Genomic DNA, 26,005 nt, shown 5'->3' with positions numbered 1-26,005 from the left:
AATAAGAAATTGATGGAATCCTTTATTGAAATATGTACATGCTTTGACAGATTTACGAAAAAATGTATAAAAAAAGTAAAAAAACTAAGATTATGTCAAGCATCACTTCAACTACCTACATACCAAAAATCATGACAATCCGTCATCCGGTTCTTGAGTTATCCTCCTTCGAAAAATTTTCAACAAATGCTCCTGCAGTTCCAGAACAAGCTGCTAGGGGACCCAAACTCATGCCACTTCTTCCCTATCCCAAGATCTATCTGCCATCCAAAATTCGTGACCCAAGCATGTCCAGATCACGAGATATCAAAATCGGAAGTTCTGCTGCAGTACCTAGGAAAGCTGCCAGGGGGCCCAAAATCTAATCATTTCTAGGTCTCATAAAGACCTACCCACCTACCAAGTTTCATCCCAATCCATCCACTGGTTCTCAAGTTATTTTGCTAAACCACACACAAACAAACACACACACACAGACAAACGCTACTGAAAACATAAGGCCACACCAAGTAAATTTTATGGATGACGTCCTTTGGAGACCCTAAATCTAATGCGAGAGGGCGAGAAAAAAACAAGGGCCCTAAAAAACAAGATGCCTAGATTATAAATATACTAAGAGACGACAAATGTTAGGACACAAATTGAATGAGGTGACACAGTGTAACAAGCAAGAAGTCTTTTATTCATCATCGAAACAGTAATAAATCAGGTGGAACATCAGTTGTCGTCCTGTCCTGTTTTCGTGTTATGGGTTTCACGTCAATCTGACAATTTGCGGCACTGTCGTGACTCTTTGGTCATAGTTACAGGAAGCGGAATTTCTTGGGTTTTTTTCTAGGAACAGGCCAAAATCAATGCGCGCGTGGACGTCATCCATAAAATTTACTTGGTGTGGCCTAACCTGCTTGGCGAAGGTAAAAAAAGTTATTCAGGGTCATTCACCTTCCTCAAAGGCGCAGGCATTATCATGATGATGATAATCATTTTAATGTACAAGCTTAACTGGATGATATCTGCACATGAGGAGTTTCTGAGAAGGTGAATAATTCACGTCAACAAGCTTGTGGCCTCACAGATGGGATAAGGTGTACATAACACTATGCTCTCCCCCCGCCGCCCTTTACCTGTGCAGTAGGAGTGTCCACAGCTCAGGTTCCTCGGCACGAACAGCCCGTCTCGTGAGAAGGGATGATAGCAGATGGCGCAGCAGTGTCCCCTGGGCTCGTCGATGCTCCTCACATCCAGCGTGCTCTCCAACGACAGCATATTGCAGCAAAAAAAACTCTCTCTAAAACTCTACCAACTACCGACTACGTGAACACGTCATCATGCAGGTTCTGTAAGAGAAGACAAGAGAGAATCTCGGTTAGTTAGAAATCCCGCTGGGACGAGAGAACATTGTCGTAAATCATCAATCACCATTCTCCGAATATCGCTATCATCTACGAGGTAATAACACCCTCCTGTGTGGCCATGAATAAGGTGCAACAGTGACAGCACACGCACTGGTATCACCAATTAGGATCATAGCGCATAACGCGCAACACAAATTCACCACTGGGTACTCCGAATTCCAGGTGTTAGCAGGCGATAACGGACTGACGGATACCTGAGCCATTCCTTTTGTGGGCGGGATTTAAAAACGGACCCGGCTGGTACGTTTAGCACATCCAAAATTAATGCCCAGTTGAAAATCAGATTATCCGGCCTACACTCAAAGGACCCGAGCTATTCACATCCTGGTATATACTATTCATCATGATCAGGGGAGGCTGTCCCAAGCATATATTATCATGATGTTTCAACACTTGAATGTTGTTAACTATAAGGACTGCTCCATTATGTTTGTCTGAAGAGAGAAAAATCTAAGCTTGCAACTGACTGAGAGTGTATCAATTTTGTTTCACGGTTACCTATAAAAAATATAACATGGTAGTATAATGTTTGTGCTGCTTTAATGGCCCAATAATGTTCATAAACATGTAGCCTTATATTAATGAATGTGCCAACTTGAATGCCTGAAAACATCATCTGTCATATCACATCATATCATACAATATTACAATCCCCCACTGTTTTACGCCAGTGAAAAATCGCTCTTGGGACCGAGCGCACGCCGCACGTGTACGCAACCGTGACCAGAATCCTCGTTCTCTCGGCGCGTAATTCCGCGTACAAAGGTACTTAATTGGGACGGCACAGACTGTGCTCGGTAAAGCTTACTAGAGGGGGGAGTTCATTAGGGAAGATAGTAATGCATCAGTGGGGCAATCACATCTTCCAATCAGCAGTGGTAAATGATGCATGGTACTGACGTAGAGAATCATAACATGTGGGTATGTCGTACATTGTTAGCTGGGGGATATACTCTAGAACACTTCCATCAAAGACATTCAAAATCAGGGAGTACATTAAATATTGTTTCTTCAAGATAGAAATCCGTTCACAAGTTATATGTACATATTATTAGGGAACTGATATCTGTGCATTATCTAATGAAACAGAATTGCTGGCACTCTTTTGTATATGTATAATACATTGTCAATTGCCTAGCAGGCGCAATACTGTACAATGTACAGTGTAGATTGTAATGTATTGAAGGTAGTTAGACAGTTGTGATAACTAAAGAATAGAAAACAGTTATACTGTAACAAAAATTTGAGCTGACAAATACATTTTTGTTTGGGATTTTCCATGTTACAATTATATAACATTTTTTCTAAGCAATACATTGTCCTGTTGCTTCTAACATTTTTTTTTTTTAAGTCAGAGTAACAACTAACTAATTTCGAGTTGCCTCCAAGGTTCTGACCACAATCTTAAAACGCTAGTCTGGCGTTGTTTCCCCAATGTCTGGTCTAACTGTCTTGACAATTTCCCCATCTTTACCCAGCACGCCAGCAGACTGCCAACTTTACTAATGTATGAGGCCATTACAACCGTTATGCCGCGCATGGGGACCTGTAACTAACTGGAATAACATGTTCATGTACGTGTACCTGCTGCTACTTTGATGAATAAATTATACCAAACTTTACATACACCGCTGTGGTGCTACAATAATGTACATCTCCTGTAATGCTTTCAACTTCAACACAATGAAATCATTTTATTTTCACTTCAAGAACTTCAGAGTCTTGCTGCAGGAGGGGAAATGACTTGTTACCTTTGCCAAGAAGGTTAATAAATTGTTTTCAGAGGCGTTCGTGTATGTGTGTCCGTCCTTCCTTCCTTCACGGAACACGAGAACTTGAGTAGGCTATATATTGGATGGTCTTGATACTTGGTAGGTCTTGATGAGACCTCAAAATGATTAGATTTTGGACCCCATAATGGCTTGTTATGGTACTACAGCTGAACTTCCGGTTTTGATATCCCACGGGGAACTCTAGTTTGCAATGTTTTAAAATTGTGATGTGCCAGGCAATGTTTAAAGACAGAACGTATGTTTATACCTGTTTAGGTACATATATTCATAATTATGTTATTAGTTTTTAGTAGAGATAGAACCTTAGATTAGTAAAAGTAGAACTCTATGTTAGAACCTGGTTTTATAACATTCTCCAATATCTTCTGTACCCATTATCCTTTAGCCTGGATGCCAGACCCAAAGCACACTGGACACAAAAATATCTCAGTGTGCAACACTGAGATATTTTGTGTCCAGTGTGCTTTGGGTCTGGCATCCAGGCAAATTATCCTTGTGTTTGCAATTAGCCCTCGGGCATGAACTTGCAACAATAAAGAACTAATTCACAGTGCTTTGTGCTTGCTACATGGTCATTGCGAAAACCACGAACATCAAACCACCGCAAATGTTTCCAGTTTTACAGGACTGTAATTCACTTTATGTTCACGGTAGCAAAAGTTCACGGTCGGAGAAAAATGGACATGTTCACGGAACTATATATTCACTGCGGGACAGGTGCAGGAAAAAGTCCAGGAATTATTTGTCAACTGTAATGATAAGTTCACGGTACAGGAGTGACAGTGAAAATAGTGAACATAACAGTACAGTGAAAAAAATCAGGAATTACAGTAACTATAGCTAGCGAAAATCACAGCTGCCGCCAATTACACGATACAGGACGTCAAGTGCACCTGAACAGCCTCATCACCGCGGCACGTTGCAGAAAACGCGTGCTGTGGCGACGCTGCTTGTTAATGCCCTGACCTCTGCACCGTGCACATGCCCACCATACCACCCAACATCCTCTCCTAATGCTCCACTAAATTCTTTGACCTTGGAACGTGTGAGGAGGAAATCCTCCGCACACGCACCCTCCTAGTACTAAAGAGCATGACTGTGAATAACGTTAACCTTTAAAGTTGCATTATTTAAATTGAGCATATACATTGTGCTTCAAATCTATGTTATAGTACATGTACATAATAAAGATAAGTTACATCACTGCCTTCTGTCTCTATATTGTATGAAACTGACAGCTATTCCGATTCGAAGACATCCTCATGTACCGTATACATACAATGTATCTGCCTTGTGGTCAAGATTTTGTGGTCAAGAGAGAACTTGAAAGTATTAAGCAATACAGAATTGTATTTACTTACAATTACCACTTGGAGGAGGCCTTCAGAGAAGCATTTAGATGGTGGTATAACAGCAAACGTAACGTACCGGGGGAAGACAGTCTCCCAGCTGACAAAAAGTGGCTACACCCGTCAGCAAGAGTTGACGGAGTAAACCCAATGTTAGCTAAACTAACACCAACTGCCCGTGTTTGGTAGATCCTGGCCTTCCGTCCGTCTCGAGTTACCATCGTCTTGTAGACGCAATGTTTGGGAGGTGTAATTCGACCCCGGGTAGCGGTGTCAGAGGTTTGCGGGATGACGTCTACTTGTGACTAAAGAAGGGGGCAGGTTCAACTAAATGATACAAGTGACGAGGAAAGGGCAAGGGTCACGCTGGCAAGCAAAACAAGCTCTTCCTACCTTCTAGTGACTAGCCGAGGTTGGCACTCTGGGAGTCAAACTCTACTGCTCAGGTTTCCACCACTTCTGCAGGCTGTGGAATGATACCTTAGGCCACACCAATTTAATTTCTTGGTTAACGGAATCACCCACTTCATTTTTTTCTGATTTGCAAAAAAATAAAAATTCAGATTCAACTGCAAAATGTTCATATTTTGCCCTGAACAGTTGAAAACAGTCCTTTTCATCCTAGTTGTTACAGTTATTCCATCTTTCAATGCAATGGTATCATTAAAATTTCAAAATTCATTTTAAAATTTTGAACCAGCCTGGTGTGTTGACTTCATGGCTCCTATCGCACCATTTTGGGCCACAATAGGATGCCTAGGCCTGTTTTTATTTTTATTTTTTTTCGCCCGCCCACTCCATTATTTTTCTAGAAAAATTCGTTAAACAAGAAATTAAATTGGTGTGGCTTTAAGGAGCTTTACCTTTCTACAGGCATTTTAGTTCATGGAATGAATCAGCCATGCACCATTTCGTTCTGCCAGAGCATTGTCACCAAAAAAAAAAGCTCTCGACCAACAACCAATAACTTCTAATACCACTAAATATTATAAGAATTTTCATTTTCAACATATGCCATAATCAGATATTACAAACATACCTGAAAATGATGTTTTCACCTAATAGTATTATTATTACTGTATATCTGAAAATATTATTATTATTATTATTATACATGTTTTTGTGGACTGGTAACAATATTGTTTTGACAGCAAACTTAAACCAGTGTGAAAACTCAGAACGCAAAATGAACACTCCAAGAAAATTAACCAATTTACAGTAACACCCAAGAGTCTACTGGTAGTATGAAACGGCCTGCAAGTGTCTTTCCCCAAGTGATGCTAATTGGTTGAAAAAGTCCTAGGTACAAATGGTGGTCTGTCCGTGCCAGACGGACAAACATCACGTGTACTTGGTGAATCCATCTCCAATGTGTTATCTGTCTTACATGTATCCTACACATGTATGTGTGGTCTTGTACATGTTGCTAGCAAGGGTAAGTAGTGATGCATACCGGTTCACTGGAATTGAATCCGGACTTGTAAGAATGTTTAGGTTCAAGTCCAAAAAAACCTAAAGTCAAGAACCGAGTCCGGACTTATTACCATAAAAGACCATTTCACATACCCCTTTTCTTTCCAAACCACCTAAAACCTTCCGTAGATTGCAAAATCTTTGCTGCAAAATGAAGAAAACATTGCCATCGGGCATCGTCAAGTACCGGCCTCCATGTTACGTGGCCAAAGTTTCACCCAGACAACATTGCAAGGTTGCCAACATGCAATTTTGTATATGCTATGGGTTTAGGTCCGGACTTGAACCTAAACCTCTGGACTTGAATCCGGACCTGAACCTAAAATTGGGTTTAGGTATGCATCACTACTAGTACTACTGTGCCACAGGAGACGCTAAAAGTAGAAGGGCGAACAAGAATGAAGCTGCCAAATAATGACTACACTGTAATTGAACTACTCAGTAGATGTAGAGATAAAGGCCAGCTGTACAGGTCAAGCCTGTCAAGGTCTCTTACAAATTGTTCCCAAATTAGAGTCAAATCTAGGTTTTAAATAGCCAGGTATCCATCCTATTGGGAGTATTGCACCTCTGTTGGCTTCTTTGATCGCTTCTGTGCAGAATATTTGGGGGACTGTTACCAGTGATACTGTAAAGTTCATTTCATTTATTTCGAAACCTTTTACTTCTAGCCATGCTGGGCTAGTCTTCCAAGGCTCAAAGTCAAATGCATAAATTTAAAATGACATAATACAAATGAAACGTTACATGGTACAGGAAAAATATGTAGTAAACAAATCTAAACAAGTAAAATCTGAGATTTTATACCTCCGGGCTTTTTATTGTGTATATTCTTATATGTTTTGGGGACATCAAAAGGCACCATTTTCCTGCCCGAAAACTCATATACAATAAAAACAAAAGAACGTGCATCATCTACATATACCAAGTCCACAAAAAAATCTGTCCACCCAAACGCAAGAAACAGCTGTGAACATGAAAATCTACATCTCTCACAAAACCCTTCCACGGAAGGATGTCTCCTTCCCCGGAGGCAAAAACATACTACATCACAAAATAGAGAAACGATTGGCACTTGTCAACATTCTCCTAATATATAGGGAAGAGCTCTGATTGGCCTCAAGTAATACAGTCCCAAATACTGCCAGAAACACTTTATAAGAAGGACTTATTTCAGCACAGTATGATTATTATGGAATTAAAAAGAAGATTATACATTCACGTCAACATCTGTTACTGCTGTGGTAATGTATTTCAACTAAGCTGCAATTACAGTACTGGAGTCATTGACTTTGACGATTACATTCACATGGGGATGACACAAGTTCCATGTGCATCGAAGCATCATACATAAAACATTACATTTATGATTTAATAATCTGATTTCTGTCTAGAGCTACTGCCTAGGGGATACTTACCCCATCATTCCTGAAAAATTCATGAAGATTGAATTATGAGACAGACAGTCATACGTTTAACTAGATTAGGTTGGTCTTATGTTGGTATAACTTTCATTGTATGTAATGGAGCTGCAAATCATGGTCTTTCAAGTTGGTTCATGTTTTCTGAACTAGAAATTGAGACTTAAAATTTGGCTTATAGTAAAACATAACATATGTCATAATTGCATGACTATTCAGCTAATAAGTAATATTACAAAAAGGTAAGCTTGTCTGTAAAGGGTATGGCAGGAAGCTGAGAAAACATAATTATTATTCCCATAATTACAACATAGCAACATTTTCCTTAGGGTATTACATGCACAGATTTGCTAAATATGTGTCTTATGTTTGCTATACACAGTTGTGTACTATATAGTCTAGTACACATGTATTATATTTTAGAGAAAGTTAAGCCTATATCTATAATAAGTCTGCCTTTCTAACAATTCAATCAATCAATCAATCAATCAATCAACTTTTAACAAAAGTAATGGAAGAGTTGCTTCTGTTTGTTTCAAGTTTGATTTCATAAAGGAGTATGTCTAACATTAACTTTCACTTGTTCCTAATCTAATTACAAATCTTACAATCACTGGTGGAGAAAGAGTGTTACGGAAAGAGCCAAAAACATTATTAACCCTCCCCGTTTACCTAACACAGAGAGTTGAAGTGCTAAAAGACATCAGTACCTTGTCAATCTGTACTCTGCACCTGGGTCACTTTGAGGTATAAATTAAACCTCACCAGAGTCAAGTTCTGCATGTTGGCCCTCCCGTACAGTTACAGGACTGGGACCTTTAATCTGTTTGTCCTTAAACAGGTTTAGTCGCCTGACTTGCACACCTGGGGCATGGCAGTAATAACGGGGGTATAATTACACAGTGCCCGCCCCAAACCCTCTCATCGCCCCGACTCTTGTGAGATCCTGTTTTAGGCTGGGCCAATTATGTGGTATTGCTCGGAAAAAAGAGGCCGATAATTGAAGCAAAGAGGGGAAATCTTTGATCTTACAAACAAGCTACCCTTCTGTCTTCACGCACAGGTAAGAGGACAAGTGTACGTCATGTAAATTGATTTTCTTTTTGCTGGGATTTAACATGGAGTGGAAAGGACTTTTCATGTTGTTTTAAGTTCACAGTCAAAACAACACTAGTATTGTAGTGGTGTCTGATAATTTTGCTGTAGAGACTGAGGAACTGCGGAAATAAAACCACCACAAACATTTCAAGACTTACAGTAATATACGATACTAGTTTTCAAACGAACGACCGTGATTATACCACACCCAAGATATAATTACAGGTTTTACCTCTGTAATGTCTATGACTTCATAGTTAATACCTGAGTGAATTACTGTCATAGAGCCGCTACCGACAATTAGCAATCGCTCGAGAAGAAGGGATGTGAGTCAAACAAAACAAATAATTTCGGTCCCAACATCAAAGCACTGAGCAACTGCACAGTCACCCTGTCTGTTAAGCATATCAGTTTTCTACCAGGCTGTGCCCTGCCTAGATAAAAGGCAGCCCACCCTTGAGCGCATACTTCTGCAGAACAAGTTAAACCTGGACGACATATTACAACATGCAAATGGAGAAAAACTCTCAACAAACTTGCAATGTCATTTTGTGACTAAAACTTAAAACGTAGATGTAATACGTTACTAGGAACATAACGTACATTGTAGCTTAAGAGTCGTCTCAAAATTATACTTCTACAAATAATCAAGCAAATAATTGTAATGATGATGAAATGCAAGATTATTTTGATGCATTCATTGTTATATGTTAGTATATGACTGTATGTAAGAAAGTATGTAGTACTGGATATAATATATTTTAATACCATAATTGAAACTGGTCTGTCAAAAACCACCTTGGAAGTACTGTTTCCAGCATGACATTTGACAGTTCAAGTTCACAACAATGTGAGGGATTCTAAAGCTTATATATTGCAGGTGGTACCTATCAACAAAGACACATGCCCACCCATACGTATACAATTCTAGCATGAAACAAATCTTGGCCTAAAACAGGGGCTACGGGTGTAAATATCATTTTATTGAAGCCATTGTACCGTAGCCCACACAAAGTCGAGAGCTTTCTATTTCTAAGGGACTAGCTGGGAGCACATTTGTCTTCTATCAGGCAGAATGATTACGAGAAACCTAAAGCAGGTTTTGGTAATTAAGGTCTGTCTGGCGCTGAAGCAAAACAACTACAGGACATGGGGAGGCTTTAACTCTCCAGCACCGCATATCATTCATTCTTACTCCGCAAAAAAAAGCAAACACGCTAGTTATGGAAGAAATAATACACCTGACCTTAATAGATCTGTTTATAGAACTGTGCCGAAAGAACGCGTGTGTAACATTGCTTATCACCATAATTGTATTGAAAATAAATAAAACACCATAGGTGAAAGACAGGTACAAATAACCGGGACGGGACGAGGGGGGATACAAGCTCAGCCACGTTTGGGATTGCATTCTCGCCGCAAAAGCGTCACCTTCTTTGGCGTTAAATAGCGGCGAGTTGCAGAACTCCAGTCAGAAGCTCTGAGGAAGGTGTCTGATAGACATCGAAACGTAAGCAGGTGAGAAACTCTATGGTTGTGTAAGAAGAAAATTCTATACCCTAAGTATCTTCCAACCTGATGAAATTATTTAAGGCAGGTACAAATGGCGAAAGTGGAAAGGTATCTACAAGGCTTTCATACTAATCATAGTCAAAGACTCATTCATATCAACAAATCACAATAATATAACAATACCTTATCATAGAAATTAGAAGTAACTTACCACAAAATACAAAGTAGATGAATCATTATCTGAACCAAATTTCTTGTCTATAGATCATCCGACTCTCAGAGGTACATATCCAAGAAAGGTAGGAGTATTCCTCCAGAAATTACTTACATCTGAGAATGTGGCAGCAAGGAATTTCCTCCCCCAGTCTACACCTTATCCTCGGTAAGCTTGCTCCAGAGATTATTGGAATACGAAATCACATTTCACAAGCCGGGAGACAGACAAGTCATCGCTGAAGATACGGTTATACAAACCTCGGTGAGAATTCTAATGGGGTCTGCAGACTCTAGAACACAATGAGTGAAACGGTGAAGTCAGATACTGGAGTTTCCCCGCTCACAAAAGAAGCAGCCAGCCCCACGGGCGCTGATCAGATGCTCCGCGGGACGTTCACCACTTGACAAGTCCTCGGCCACTCGGTACCAAACCCGTGCACGCACAGGAGCACCCCTGCTAGCTGAGTTATGAGTGGGTCTGGCTCTTGTGCCAAGTCCAGCACATGTCATTTAAATTTCAAATGTTATTTTTCAGGCCACCTGAGAGGCGGCCCGGGGACAGTCCACCGATACCCCAGGTAGGGGGGTGTTTTAGTAGTCAAACGGGTTAACCGAAGTAAAAAATGCTTCCATGAGTATATTTTCTGGGTAGAATTTGTAGTCAAACGGGTTAACCGAAGTAAAAAATGCTTCCATGAGTATATTTTCTGGGTAGAATTTGTACGGAACCGGCGAAGAATTGCCTGGAACAGACTGGGGGCTTCCAAGTCAACACTTGAAAGCATTTAGCTTACTGATGATAGAAGGGAATTCAGCTGGTCAAATTCAATAAAGTCTCTTCTGATTCTGTGATCAGTTCATCAAGTCACAGGCAGTGTTGGGGACAAATCATTAACTTCAGAGGGTGGGGTCTTCTCATAATTGCTTAGAAGTTAGATCTAGATATTCTTAACAAAAACATTGTATAGTTAACCTGTCGGTATATATTTTTTTTGCTTTAGTTTCTTGATATTCCAGCAAGGGAATCTTTTTTGATAAGATTACATACAATGTAAGAGCCTTGACCTTCTTCATATGCACTACTGACTGTATTTCCTAATCCATGCAAGCTGGTGTGTTACGCTGAGGGGCGGTTATACCAGCGATGCAAATATGCTTTTGGTGATAGTCTTAAAAAATCAATTTGAAAAGCTCCAGACAAAGCCATTCTCCAATACATCATCTTAACTCCCGGCTCCAAAAATAATCTAGCTGGACAATAATTGTGGCGCATAACCGAGAATCATGACAGAATGTCCAATCTCACATCACTTGATGAATGCTCTCGCTTCACCTCCTATAGCCACACAACAGGGATGAGGGGGGGAAAGATCAATAATATCTGCTAGACCTTTTTCAATCCAATTTGAAAAGCATCGACGCTCTGCCTTTCTGATGACAGCTATTCATTGTTTCACAGGTCCTGCCGTGGTCACAAAGAACTTTTCCTGGTAGTCTGACCCGTAGGAACGATCTATGGTCAAACTGGCCTGGTGGCATCCTTGGGGGCCTGCATGCCCTTTTTCGTAAGGCGTAATTAGGCCTTTTTAGTCTTCGTAATCCGTAGGCAGCCTCCCCAAAGATTAACGTAATTCGTAATAGAACATTAACTGTAAAGCGTAAAGTCGTAATCAGCTCTGAGACGATAACGTAATTCGTAATTGGCGGCAAAAATTTTGCGTAATTTGTAATCACTACCCCCCATGCAGGCCCTCATCCTTATTTCTGATTCTTCACTCAACCCCCCCCCCTTCCTCTGAGGAGAAAATAGATCGCACGACGTCTCGTATCGGGCCAGAAAAGAGGTAAATGCAGCTGCCTTTTCGATCAGACACTTAAGTTTGAGGGATCAATAGAGGCAGTTGCCTTTAGAGTCAACTGCCAAAGGAATGGGCATTTATCTGTAGCCTTTCTGATGTGGTGGGCAGGACGACATTAAGAAAGTCTGCGGGGAAACTAGTGGTGCATCTAAAGTACAGGCCGTGAAAACCACAGCTAACTATTCGACTAGTAGCCATAAACATTAGGACAGGCCTTTATATACATCTGATAGTGAGAAAGGTGGAATAAAAGACTTACATGTACGAGTACAGACAACTTTTACAATCACTTTTTCTCTGTCAAAATGATGATGTTATTAAACAAGATAATTTGTAACTTGCTATAGGAAGTTGGTGAATGATATCTCTCCATGACCCTACAGACCAATAGTGAATCTCCCCCAACAGGAAAAGGGCCCTTCTAAAGCCAGTGACAACATTGGGAGAGAGTGGTGCCACTGGCCTCCCCTGTGCAGGTACCGTCTGCACAGTCCAACATAGCAAACACTCCAGGCAACCTGTTGTTGTAGAAGTGTAGGCTTACAAAAAACACATGTGGGTACTCAGGTTAACACTACGGCCCATTCTGACTGTAAATTGTGAAATGTTCGCAACAATTTTATTTCGTAGTGCCACTACACCGTAAAATCATGACACATTTACCACAAATTTATTTTAAGTACCATGCTCCATGATTGTTTCAACGGCAGCCACAAATACTGGTAAATAATGAAATAGAAGTTATCGAGTGATAACTTTTAAAAGAATCCATAAGTACATACAGCCAGACAAGGTTATCTTTCAACATTGCGTTCACATAACGTGTGGCCTTTTTAAAATGTTAACCCAATCCCAATGGTCTCATAATTACTGGTTGCTGACATCTGTAATTGCATGTGGAAAACACTTCCAGACTGTATGTGTCGTGACAAATTTTCTATAAATGTCAAGTAGAATATTACAACTCAGGATATGTGTAGTCTTCTGGTTCAACAGTATTTTACCATCATATTTTGATGTATGTACCAGTAGGCCTCAACAAAGCATCTAGCATAAAGGGCTATACTTCTAGTCTAGTAACCATGCTTTTTTGTGTAAAAGAGTTATGATATGACGAAGAATACTTAATATCCATATCAAAGGTATAAAACATATTTCACTGATGCACTGCGCCTAACTGTGCACTGTCAGGCAAGACTGTGACGAATAGCATCACTTGGCTGAAACGAGCTAAAAGAGATAACGATGATGACTTCAAGACATCATATGTGCGTGTACAGTAGTAGTGCCTTTTATACGTACACACTAACCTTACTACAAAAGATACGGCCTCCCTCCGCTGCCATCCGTAATGAAGAGTATTGATGCTAAGAACGCATCATCTGCCCATATCAATGAATCATGGGAAATAAAATCGGACGCGCGGCGCTCGGGCGTGGCGGGGAATGGGTTTGCCGATGCCTGACGAATCTGCCCGGCCGCGCGGGCTTCGATTGGGATAAAACTGTGGAACTGATGACGCCTTTATAAGGTCATTTGTCAGGACGGATAAAGGGGGGGATTTCTGTGTGCCTGAGCATCTTAGCCAAATGGAGCCCGTATATACGTCACGTTCGCCGTGTTTACTCTGTCGCCATGGAAACCCGCACGCCTTACTGCGTTACACCTTGGTACGGCGGGACATCTCAGTAGGCATTAATCAAAGGAGACAAATGTTCCCAACACATAAAACTCTGGTGCTGGCCAATATTGCATACGTCCATAGGGCTTAAGCCACATATGATGGTCTACTTCAGCTGATCTGCACTATTTATCTACCAGTCACTCTTCTAGCACTCCCCTTTATTTAAACCTACATTTCTTTTATTACACTATGAAATAAATCGATTTTTCACAGGGCATCTCTACCTTTTTTTTTTGTTCCTGCACGGCAGAAAAGTATCTACACTGCTGCTTCACTGTACATCATGATACAAGTCCCTATCGTCCTCTAGTTAACTCCTGTTAGAGTGAGGCAGTTGAAAATGGATGTTACTGAAATTCCCTCAAATCATTTTCATGCCATATAGGGTTATATAGCTCTATCAACTTTCCCCACGCTCTATAGCTGCTACTATTAGATAAAACCTGGCTCTTACAGCAATATTATATCAAAGTTAGGCCACACCAATTTAATTTCTTGGTTAACAGATTTTTCTAGAAAAATAATGAGCGGGCGGGCGAAAAAAACAGGCCTAGGCATCCTATTATGGCCCAAAATGGTACGATAGGAGCCATGAAGTCAACACACCAGGCTGGTTCAAAATTTAAACAATGAATTTTGAACTTTTAATGATACCACTGCATTGAAAGATAGAATAACTGTAACAACTAGGAAGAAAAGGACTGTTTTCAACTGTTCAGGGCAAATTATGAGCATTTTGCAGTTGATTCTGATTTTTTATTTTTTTTTGCAAATCAGAAAAAAATGAAGCGGGCGAATCCGTTAACCAAGAAATTAAATTGGTGTGGCCTTAGAAGAGATAATAATCATAATTTTGAAGAGATGGTAACCAGCAAAGGTGGTAGGATGAAGAGTAAGCTGGCTGTAACCTTGGTGTGACCTGCGTCTGCCTGCTATTCATGACGGCGTATAAAAATTCCTATCCATTAGTTTGTGATCGCTTCTCCACGTATTCCACAGGAAAGATCATCCGGGGAATCTAAATGCGCTTTTGATTGATCTGACACCCCTGACACAAGCCGCAGTCAAATTTGATCTCTACATTCATTTCTGTGCATCGATATACAGCATCAAGTATCATTTGTTCACTCCTCATTTATTAAAGGGCAGTACCAGTATTCTTACAAATCTAGAACGCTTGAGAGTAATTTTACTCCAATCAATTTATTGGAAAATTGTCCAATATATGATCTGTCATTTTCTGTTTTAGAAACCTCAATCCTGGCAAGCGCTACATAAGCGCTGCTTCGTTGTATACTTTACAATATCCATATAATTGATTCATAAATCTACAGTAAGATATACCATCAGAAATAACTGTCACTATAAAAATGTCGCATTGCTGCAAAGTTTTTCCAATAAAGATTGACTGCAACAATTTCATAAGCATGTAAACTAAGAGGCATTAGGCTATTGGACTGGAAAGCTGTGGAGATTTATGCTTCGAAGGCCTAGGAAAAAAAATGTTGTGTTTCCTGTTTCAGTCCTGAAAAAATTAGGGTCGGTAGGTAGGGATTATCTTTTTGTCTTTCTTTTTTTTTGAAGACTTTGCAGATCTCTACATACTGGAGGTACTGATCAAACTTATACAATATAGTTTAACTTGCATGAGGTTAATAGTTTCAATGTCAACGTTGGAAAACCGATTGTACAACGTTTCATCACTCAGGTGTCAGATCATGGAGCTAGAAAAGGTCAATCAGCTTGAAAAATTTATGTCCCTTGCAGGTGTCCACACAAAAAAAGGCTAGCTAGTGTCGGCAGTTTTTTCTAGGGTCTGTCGGGAAACAGGAAACACAACATTTTTTTCCTAGGCCTCATAGTTTCAATGTCAATGTTACAAAACCGATTGTATGTCGTTTCATCACTCAGGTGTCAGATCATGCAGCTAGAAAAGGTCGATCAGCTTGAAAAATTTATGTCCCTTGCAGGTGTCCACACAAAAAAAGGCTAGTGTCGGTAGTTTTTTCTAGGGTCTGTTGGGAAACAGAAAACACAACATTTTTTTCCTAGGCCTTACAGTTTCAATGTCAATGTTACAAAACCGATTGTATGTCGTTTCATCACTCAGGTGTCAGATCATGGAGCTAGCAAAGGTCGATCAGCTTGAAAAATTTGCAGGTGTCCACACAAGAAAAGGCTAGTGTTGGCAGTTTTTTCTAGGGTCTGTCGGGAAACAGGAAACACAACATTTTTTCCCTAGGCCTAACGGCAGGCGGCACTGCCTGTGGTGCTGAAATGTTTTCCATCGTTATCACCGCCTCCTAATGGCACTGGGAGTAGGATGTGCTTCCAAACGTCCCTCCTGGGGTTTACCTAAAAATGACATTCCGACGCACTTACATCAAGCGTTTAAATTGCCCCGCATTGTTATACGGGATTTAGGGAAACATCAGTGAGTTAGCAAACTGTGCCCTGACGATGTTCACCGAGACACGCTTTTTAGATTTACACATTAATCTACCAAGGGAACAACAAAGTGGGACATGCAGATAACGCTTTTGTTAACTCCAGCGTACTTTATGTATCGAGTGCCAGTTAAATAGTAGAACTTTGGCCAAACTCGATTGCTGTAAAGCAGTAATTTAGAATTGAAATTTGCATGGGAAAACAATGCCTAATCGCTTGAGTATCAAATCTCTCCAACAGTAGTTCCATTCGTACTGTAATTGTAAAACAATCCAGACAAGAAAAGTCAGTCTACTAACATAATTCCGCCAAGTTACACAAGACTGCCACATTTGAAAAACAGTGAATTTCAAGATCTACAAATGCAGCATCAGCAATACTTGAGGTGATTATGACATTCTTGAGTTCAATGAGTTGATAATACTTTATTTAATGTCATGGTCTTAGGATACCTGGCTGACTTACATGTACATGTACATTATAGTACTGACTAATATATTGACTAATTTAATGATTTGTTATATTTTCATCTTCTTGTAGCGAATCCTACTTATCTAGTTTGGCTCACCGTATTGTTTCTTACTTATGCTAAACTTAATTATTTTCTTAAATTGATTCATTTTTCATTGTACTTTTTTATCATCTTTTTATTACTTCTTCATTGTTATTTATATTTCATTCAACAAACTGTAGAAATTGTAAAAACATGAAGGGGAGGACTTTAAATAAGCCACTGCGGCTTTTCTTCCTGCCCTTGCACATTTATTTCTTTGTATTATTTTGTATAATTTTTCATTAGGTATGTATGTGCTAAATGAAAATAAATAAATGATAGACTTGAAACCATACTGATGAACACTGGCTGACACGAAATGTTATTGTTCCAGATTTATCAAACACTCCACCACCCATGACAGACATGTTGGAGAAACAGCTAGCTTTCAAGCTACCACATGTACTAGTTAGTTCTTCATACTGTAAAGCTGGAAACATTCTTGGTATCTTTGGGTTTGCGGTTTTGGGAGTCACTTGACGACTCAAATTCCTTACACCAGCAAACACTCATTTATATATTATTTTCAATTTGATATTACCACCGTTGTTATGCTTGTAATGTCTCAATTCCTAACTGTGTCAAGAAATTTAAGTGCTGCAAAGATAACCGAACTTACAGTAGAAATAAATTGCAATTCCCAGTACCGTGCGCCCTCCCCGGCCATGCTATATTGATCTGTCAGAGCAGACTTTCCCTGGTTGGATACACATTCAATCCCACGGAACATTAAATATGATAAAACAGCCACCTGCCTCAACCGCTAAATAAGGGCACGGACTATTAATTACAGCTGTCTTTCAGAGGAGCGACTACTGTAGATCTTGAAACTTTTGCGGTTAGTTTTATTTTTGGAGACCTTTCCCATGGTGAATTCACGACACCACATCCAATGTATTACTACTGCACTACAGAATTGTTCGCACTACAAATTTAAAACACGGTGAAAACCTCTTTTCTTCTTCAACCATGAAATAAAAACCGCTGTGAAAGTAAATGAATTTTACAGTGCATACTGCACACGGGAGATAACCACTGTTATAACAACCATGGTTTCATCCTAGATTCCTACGCTCCGTGATAATTACAGCACCATCTTCTAACAGCCAACAGGAATTCTAATGCATTAGACTGTGCCCCATAAAAGTAACTGTGTGCCAAAAGTAACATTGTATGTGTGTCATGAAAATGCCATTTTGTAACAGTGATGCAAAGGACAGAAAGCATATGCCTATAGCTAGAAAGCAATGTAGGAAACCAAGCCCTCAATTTCGACCTGAAGCACAAAATCTAGCAAATCTTAACCCTTGTCCTGCTGGCATTCCTGGCACAATATTTTTCAATATTTTCATGTCTTGATTAGATAAAAAAAACCAAGATTTTTTTGCCCTGCAGTGGCATAGTTACTTCCGCATTCGTTGTGTTTCTCTGCGGTGTAATCCATTGCACGAGAAATACCCCCAAATTGTACCTATGCAGGGTGCTATATAGATGGTACTGTATGTGCCGCGCAACATATGTTGCGCACAGCAGGACAAGGGTTAAGAATTACACATGTACATTCATAGTGCTTTAGACATTTGATTTTCATACAACAGGTGCTCAAGACAATAAACATTGCTTAGGCCACACCAATTTAATTTCTTGGTTAACGGATTTTTCTAGAAAATTAATGGAGCGGGCGGGCGAAAAAAAATAAAAATAAAAACTGGCCTAGGCATCCAAAATGGCCCAAAATGGTACAATAGGAGCCATTAAGTCAACACACGAGACTGGTTCAAAATTTAAACAATGAATTTTGAACTTTTAATGATACCACTACATTGAAAGATGGAATGACTGTAACAACTAGGAAGAAAAGGACTGTTTTCAACTGTTCAGGGCAAAATATGAGCATTTTGCAGTTGATTCTGAATTTTTATTTTTATTTGCAAATCAGAAAAAAATGAAGAGGCGAATCCGTTAACCAAGAAATTAAATTGGTGTGGCCTTAAATCAAATATATAGACATTACTAGCAGATTAGCAGTAAGTTGCTAGTCATATCTTGTTGCGTATCAACAACTGAATGGCATTGGCTAATTATTATTATTATTTGCAAGGGAGCAGTGTCCATTTGTGTACCCAAATACCGGTACTTCATACATGTTCTTGTACTGAACAAAAGGCAAACTTACCGGCTCTACCATCAGGATGAATGATGTTTATGCAGCACCTTGTATACGTAACACTACGGTTGCACTAGCACTGGTCAGTGCTTAGTGCAGTGTCCTGTAAACCACACTCCCACACACGCTATGAAACACTAGTGAGGGCAAATTGCGAGCCCGATAACGAGCTGGCATAACACAACCTAGTGCACGTTGCCGCCGCGTGCCTCCGCTTGATTACAAAAGGATGAGGTCCACTAGATACCCGCTCCATCACGATAACTGTCACCCGCGGCGTTCCGGTTTAAAGCCAAGATGACCCGGGTGAAAAATCGCCACAATTATGGTGGCCCTTCAAGCTGGTAGAATTGACTCCACCACACGAGATAGCACGCTGGATGTGGACCATTCATTCTCGCTACCACCTGGAAGAAACGGCCATGAACTGGCACTTACGAGGTGGTAGACGTGACTCTTATTCTAGAGTGGGGACGAACAAGTTGCCAATGGTTCTGAGAGCAAAAGCTGAAAGTAAGGGCACGTATACAGATGAATGATGACGATATATCTTTTGGGTCAAGACAGTTAAAAATGGTTTGGTAGTGTTGTAAAAACTATAAGATCATATTTTCAGAAATGTCTTTTATTGCAAGTGGAAAGTTGTAACTTCAGAAGACCTTAAATGGCTTGGATCCTAAAAGAGGCATTGAAAATACCAGTGTTGTGTTATTGTATGCATAGGCTGACATATAAGTATTTTCTTCTTTCCAAGAGTTTCTTGGAAACAACATGTTCATATTATTCTAGTATCGATTATAGAAATATTGTGCATAACAAATGCTGGAGTCATGACCCCGTGTCACCACACATTCTACAGATTGGCAGATCAATTCTCGTATTTTGCCAGGGGGCGATTTGCATTTCATTTGGAGGAGGAGGATGGCTCTCTGAGCACTTTGGGATGATGACAGAGGAATCAGAAGAAGATGAGTGATAATGCAGCAGCTGCATCTGTCTGACACACATGCCATCCACCCCCCCCCCTGCCAATAAATCTACATTCACCAATCACAGCTGTCCTCACTGGTAATCAGGTTCTGACCTAGCCCAGTAGGAGTGTGAAGGTACAGTACTCACTATAGCATGTTGGCAGAACGTACTGCACCTGGGCGAAACCCGTAATGCACATGTGCATAGCACTCTGGCAGAACGTCTCATGTAAGGTCGTATTTGCTTGTACAAGGTTAACATCCCGTCTGTAGTTTCCAAATGTTAAGTCGTAAAAGATGTCTTCTGCAACAGGTAAAATTCTGATGCTTTGACCAAAAATCTAAAGAAACCTGTGAAAAGTCCGGGTCTTGCGCAGGCGCAGTATGTTCTGCCGACATGCTATTCACTGTCAGTGTTTTCATTTTCATGATGATCTCTCAACCGTAAATATATGTCGGTAATGCATAGACTTCTCAACTATAAACTCGAGACACTGTGATTGCCAAAACCACCTTTCCGAAATTGAGTTCCGGTGAAAATACATATTTGAATTTACAGAGCGTCATGTGTAGAACAGTCTAAAATTAATGACATGTCATTTTGCATCAACAGGCCCAAAAATCATGCAAGATCTTTTTCTTTTTTCTTTTAGGAAAATTGTCACTCTTTGGTAGATTTGAGCAATCACCGAGTCACATCAATGGTACAACGATGTCACAAGACTAAAATTGGCTAAAAAAACTTCAGGCATGAACATAAATAATGTATATACCATCTTTAGCCTTGTGGATCAGTCTGACTGTCTGTGAAAGGTTGATAAGGATCTGTGCCTTCTCCATTAATGTAGTATAACTTACAGGGAGCACTTACCTAGAACTCCCTAGGACCCTGCTATCAGCTATTAGAGAAAGGTACACCTATACTGGAATACTGCAGCGTCTCCAAGCAATTGGGTGCCATAAAGTCGTCACCCAACCACTAGGAACTTACGACTGTAGGACATGTAATTACACAGAGCTAACACGTATATTGGAGGATGGAAGTATACTGTCAAATCTGTACTAGTACATGTATGTTGTGGCCACTAATATACTTTTTCCCTCATTGACCTAAGACACTCTGATGGGTGCAAGTATTGTCTACTGTGGCCATTTTCTCCAATTCTCTTGAGTGGCCCCTTAAGATAGTATCTTAAGGGGTATCGGATACTACTAGTTCGACTGTACTGAAAAAATAGGACATCAAATGATGAAGATCATTGTATCAACTAGAGTGCGAGTATAAACAAACTTACAAACGTTTTCTTTGAAATGTCCCAAGGAGTTGACACCTGGCCAGATGTTGACATCTGTATCGTTTTCGCAGCAGAAGGAAACGCTGTCTTTCTCTCATATCTCCGCTTGTCTTGGGAGCACATTAACGTCCATCTGCCATGCCTATTCCTGTCTACCTTTCCTCCGACTGCGATAAATCAAGCTCCAGGCTGTGGGAGATGCGACCTGCATGCATATTTCATGCCACACTAAATGTGTTGCCAGGGTGGCAAGTGGCTAAGAACTGGTCCAGTGGGAGTCACTATGAAACCAGGGCTCTAGCCAGCTTTAAAATTTTTTTCCGTCAGCCCAGGTTTCATCATCGGATTTGGGGAGCGGAGTGCTGTAGGTGCGACACGAGCGCCTTTGGCGCTCGCAATCTAGGGGGTCCAGTTGCATGCTCCCCAACTGCCAAGGAAATTTTGGATTTTCAAGCCTTCAAAAATGCAATTTCCCACATTTTTAGAGGCGAATTATGATGTTGAGAGTGGTTGTCGGTGGTCCTTCGGTTGTTTTCATATTTTTAACCAAAAGTTTTGTTCATTTTGTCTGTCAAGGACAAGGTTGACGGGTTGGTTTTAACAAATTTCTGTCACACGCTGCAAAGTTCCGGTATAAATTGACGGAAAAACTGGTGCTGGCTACAGCCCTGTCTGAAACGGTTGAAACCCCATAATCTTAGTTCTTACTGAGAAATGGTTGGACTAAAGTTAATGACACTCTGCTGCCCTGCAAGGCATTTATATCATCTATTATTAATTTCTTTTCAACATTTTGCAGGTAAATAAAAACTAGTACACTCACAAGCATATTCTGTCTGTGCAAAAAGCTCGTACCTCAGGTCTACTTGTATCATTATCATCATCATCTTAAACACATACTCTGAATATTAACTATCTTTCCTCAGGTGTTTTGTACCTGCATGTATCATCCTTGTCCCAAGGGAAGTATATACACTGTAGGGCTATGAGGATTTGTGAGCTCTAGGCAAGTCAAATATGTGCATACATTTCATTTGACATGTTAATCCTTCTTCAGTTAAGTTGAACTTTCCTTGCAACTTGTTCATACATACGTGTGCCTTGCAGGATATCAAGAAGAATATTGATAGACTACATTGGCAAGACTGCTTGTAGAATGTTGCATTTGTTTTCAGTGTGATTGTGCTTACTGTAAATTCATTTATATTTGCAGGGACTTAGTACAATGGAAACATGTCTTCAAATAAAACCCTTGCAAACATATCAAGTTTTATAGTATTTGCAATACATTCAGATATCTTAGCTCTGTAGATAGAACAATACATGTATTACATAACAAGGCAAACAGAGATGGCAGACTTCGCCCCTTCATCCAATGGTGAATTTTATAATTCATTACACCACCCCTCCCCCACAGATGATCAATCATGAACAGTCCCTTCCTACCGAAATCCTAGCTGAGATATTCAGGAGCCTTTATTGAAAATGTGACATTTGCAAGCTTGTATATCCCGCCTCTGTCGTCTCGTAACCGTTTTACGAAGCACGGGGGAGTGATAAGTTTTTGCGCCAGCGAGACCACATGCCGTGTAAGTCCGTGTACGAGGTCTAATGGCCCCTAAAATAGCCGCAATTATTCATCACAATGCTGTTTTAAAACCAACAGACATGTATACGAGAAGAACAGCTTTGCTCACAAAATATGGTCTACATTATATACATCAAAAGCATTCTCATATTCAGGAGAGGTAATGCTATGTATTTTGGGAGAAATCTTTAAAATACTGTACATCTCGAAATGTTCACAAAGGTTTTATTTTTATGGTGAGCTTTCCGTCATGAAATTACGATGCACGGTCAATAAGACATCAATATGTATTATATATAATATATTTTGCTACTGTAATACAGTATACTGTACCATTTTTTCAACTGCAAACTTTTGAAAACAGAAAATAACACAAAAACTTCCTTTCCCCTCAACTACAAAAATAATGAATACAAAAGAACAATAGAAAATAAATGAGTACAAAGTCCTGATTACAATGTGTGGTCGTGCCACTGTGACAGAAAAATGCATTTCAGTTGTATTACATGCTACACAAACCTAGCTATAGTCAGTACAAAAATATCTATACGACATGTGGAATTAAAAGCCAGTCAAGTAGTAATAACATTTCAATCTGCTTTCCTTCCAGCTTGAGCCCCCCCCATGTCATAAACAAGTGCTTCGGGAATGATCTACAGTATAATTATTTGTATTGCACGGGAGTCAGGGGTGGCGCTCCGGAGGCACGATATTGAATGCCAGCAGCTATATCGCCATGGCAACAGATCTGACGTGGCAATAATAAGCAATAAAAATCAGTCCGGGGCAGGCCATCGGTCTGACTCCCGTGCCAGTGGTAGTAATAGGCAGCTGGGAAACAGTCCCGCCGCTACGCATTACCTTGCAATATATGGCCAATTTGGGGCAGGAATTGCTGTTTTAGGGGAAGTCCGGGAATGTAACGATGAGGGAAAATGACGGTTGTGCCGCTGCGAGCCCGCGCTTTGGTGCGAAGGGACAATGAGCATGATATGTTCCAACTGAGCAAAATGGTGGGATAACCACCAGCTTTTACCTCTAGATGAGGATGATGAGAGTTATTTCCCCTATGTCATCTATTTTTATTGCTATCATCTTTGAGAAAGTAGAGAAACTTGCGCGGCTGACTTTTTTTAGGTGTTCTTTTGAGCAAGCAAAATAAGTCTTTGGATAGTTCTAGTTTGGAATTTAAAAAATACAAGGAGAAAGTCGAGAAACTAGCTTGGCTGACTTTTTTTAGGTGTTCTTTTGAGCAAGCGAAATAAGTCTTTGGACAGTTTCTAGTTTGGAATTCGAAAGTTTAGAAACTAGTTCGCTTGACATTTTTGGAGGTGTTCTTTTAAGCAAGCAAAATAAATCTTTGGATAGTTTCTCGTTTGGAATTCGGCTTTACTAGCCTTTAGGAGTAAGCTTTTTTAAAAGCCTGCTATAAGATGATATGCCAGGGATACCCAGAGGCAATTTGACAAGGTTGCAAATTGTCCAAAAATTGTGTTATCTAGTGGGTTTCCCGAGAGACTGGTACTCTGTTGTTGGGTAGACATAATTATCGTCCTCATTATCTTTTCTTCACTACATCCGCTGGTGTCCATGTTTGGGGAAAGATGTCGACGCTAAAAGCCCGGCAGTTCCCACATCAAAGTCTACCGGTTGTCTACTAAAGATAGGATTGTGTCCTGAAATAAACCACAACACTGTGGGAGACTAGGAACTTGGGGGAAGAAACAGTCAGGGTAACAGGGCTCCTCTCTAAGTTAACTTTTTCCCTGATTCCTATTGACATACCTTACCTTAGAGGCACGTTGGCAGAACGTACTGCGCCTGTGCAAAACCCTGATTTTTTTGTTGGATATTTGGTCAACGTTGTATCAGAATTTTGCCTGTTGCAGACAATATTTTTTCTGACATAACATTTGGAAACTACAGACAGGATCTGATAATAACCTTATATGCACGAATACGACCTTATATGAGACGTTCTGCCGAAGTGCTGTGCACAATACATTACGGTTTTCGTGCAGGTGCAGTATGTTCTGCCGACGTGTCACCTTAGAGACCTTAGATCCTCCTGCAACTTTGTTGCATAGGTTGATTTGGTGGCTAATTTTGTTCTCTCCAGAGGTTGTGGATCCACTGCTGCCATTTCCTTAAAGTTCCCTCCCATCAATTTAGATTGTTCCTTGGAGAGTAGCTTCAGGTTGTCCTCTTGGACATCTGCCTTCTGATTTCTAGGTCTTCTAACTTTGGCCACATAACATGGAGGCCGGTACTTGACGATGCCCGATGGCAATGTTTTCTTCATTTTGCAGCACAGATTTTGCTCTCTATGGAAGGTTTTAGGTGGTTTGGAAAGAAAAGGGGTATGTGAAATGGTCTTTTAATAGTTTTATGGTAATAATTAGCTTAGTCCAGACTCGGTTCTTGACTTTTAGTTTTTTTTGGACTTGAACCTAAACATTCTTACAAGTCCGGATCCAAGTCCAGTGAACCGGTAGGCAGCACTAACTTTGGGCCAAGCGGCCGACCTGTCTAGGCCCTAGAGAAACAGTCTGGATTCCAGCCTAACACTGCATGGCTCTCTTCTGAAGAATGGTGGCGAGTGCTCTCACAGGGTGGTACATTCCAGGCTGGTCGGACCACCAGCTTGTCCTATCTAAACCATGGCAAGCATTTCTATCAACAACCAGAAAAGGCACCACGCAACAAATTAGGACACGGCCAGAAAAATAACAGAAATACAACTACAGAGGGAGCAATCTCATTATAATGCAGTAAGTTTACGACTAATATATATGCAGTAAAAGTTGCTATAATGAAGGTAACATGCTCAGAGGGAATTTAAATAGAGCCGCCCCGCCAGCACTTTATAGTTTGGAGACCCCTGGAGACCTCAATCAAAATTGATGATTGAAAGTCGCGACCTCAAAATGTAGGTCACATATTAGCTTTGAGGTGTACAGATTATCTCAGCTGATATTACAGAGGGCCACCCTGGGCTAATGCAATAGAGCCCTGCCTACAAAACAATCGGCCACATTTTGCATATAGCGGTAGGAAAGAATTCAATCAGTTGTCAGGTCTTAAGCATTGTTATACAGTATCGGTACGATTGGTTAGAACTTAGAAGAACAGTTAGACTTAGAGAGCAAGTCTCTTTTGGTCA

The 26,005-nt window shown here is 40.3% G+C and overlaps 1 protein-coding gene across 3 annotated transcripts in view; it reads right to left on the bottom strand.

The window, feature by feature from the left end:
- The window catches only part of LOC109487691, a 56,584-nt gene that overhangs the window by 26,260 nt on the left and 4,319 nt on the right, over positions 1 to 26,005 (bottom strand). For all 3 annotated transcript variants that reach the window (XM_019791719.1, XM_019791720.1, XM_019791718.1), the window contains exon 2: positions 1,125 to 1,337. In XM_019791719.1, the coding sequence (XP_019647278.1) occupies positions 1,125 to 1,266 (142 nt within the window). In that variant the 5' untranslated portion in view covers positions 1,267 to 1,337. The remainder of the gene's footprint in view (positions 1 to 1,124; positions 1,338 to 26,005) is intronic.

This window comes from Branchiostoma belcheri, unplaced genomic scaffold, assembly GCF_001625305.1.
Source record: "Branchiostoma belcheri isolate BF01 breed outbred unplaced genomic scaffold, Haploidv18h27 scaffold9, whole genome shotgun sequence".
NCBI lineage: Eukaryota > Metazoa > Chordata > Leptocardii > Amphioxiformes > Branchiostomatidae > Branchiostoma > Branchiostoma belcheri.
The sequence above is the reverse complement of the archived record's forward strand: the minus strand, read 5'-3'. Positions and strand labels throughout refer to the sequence as shown.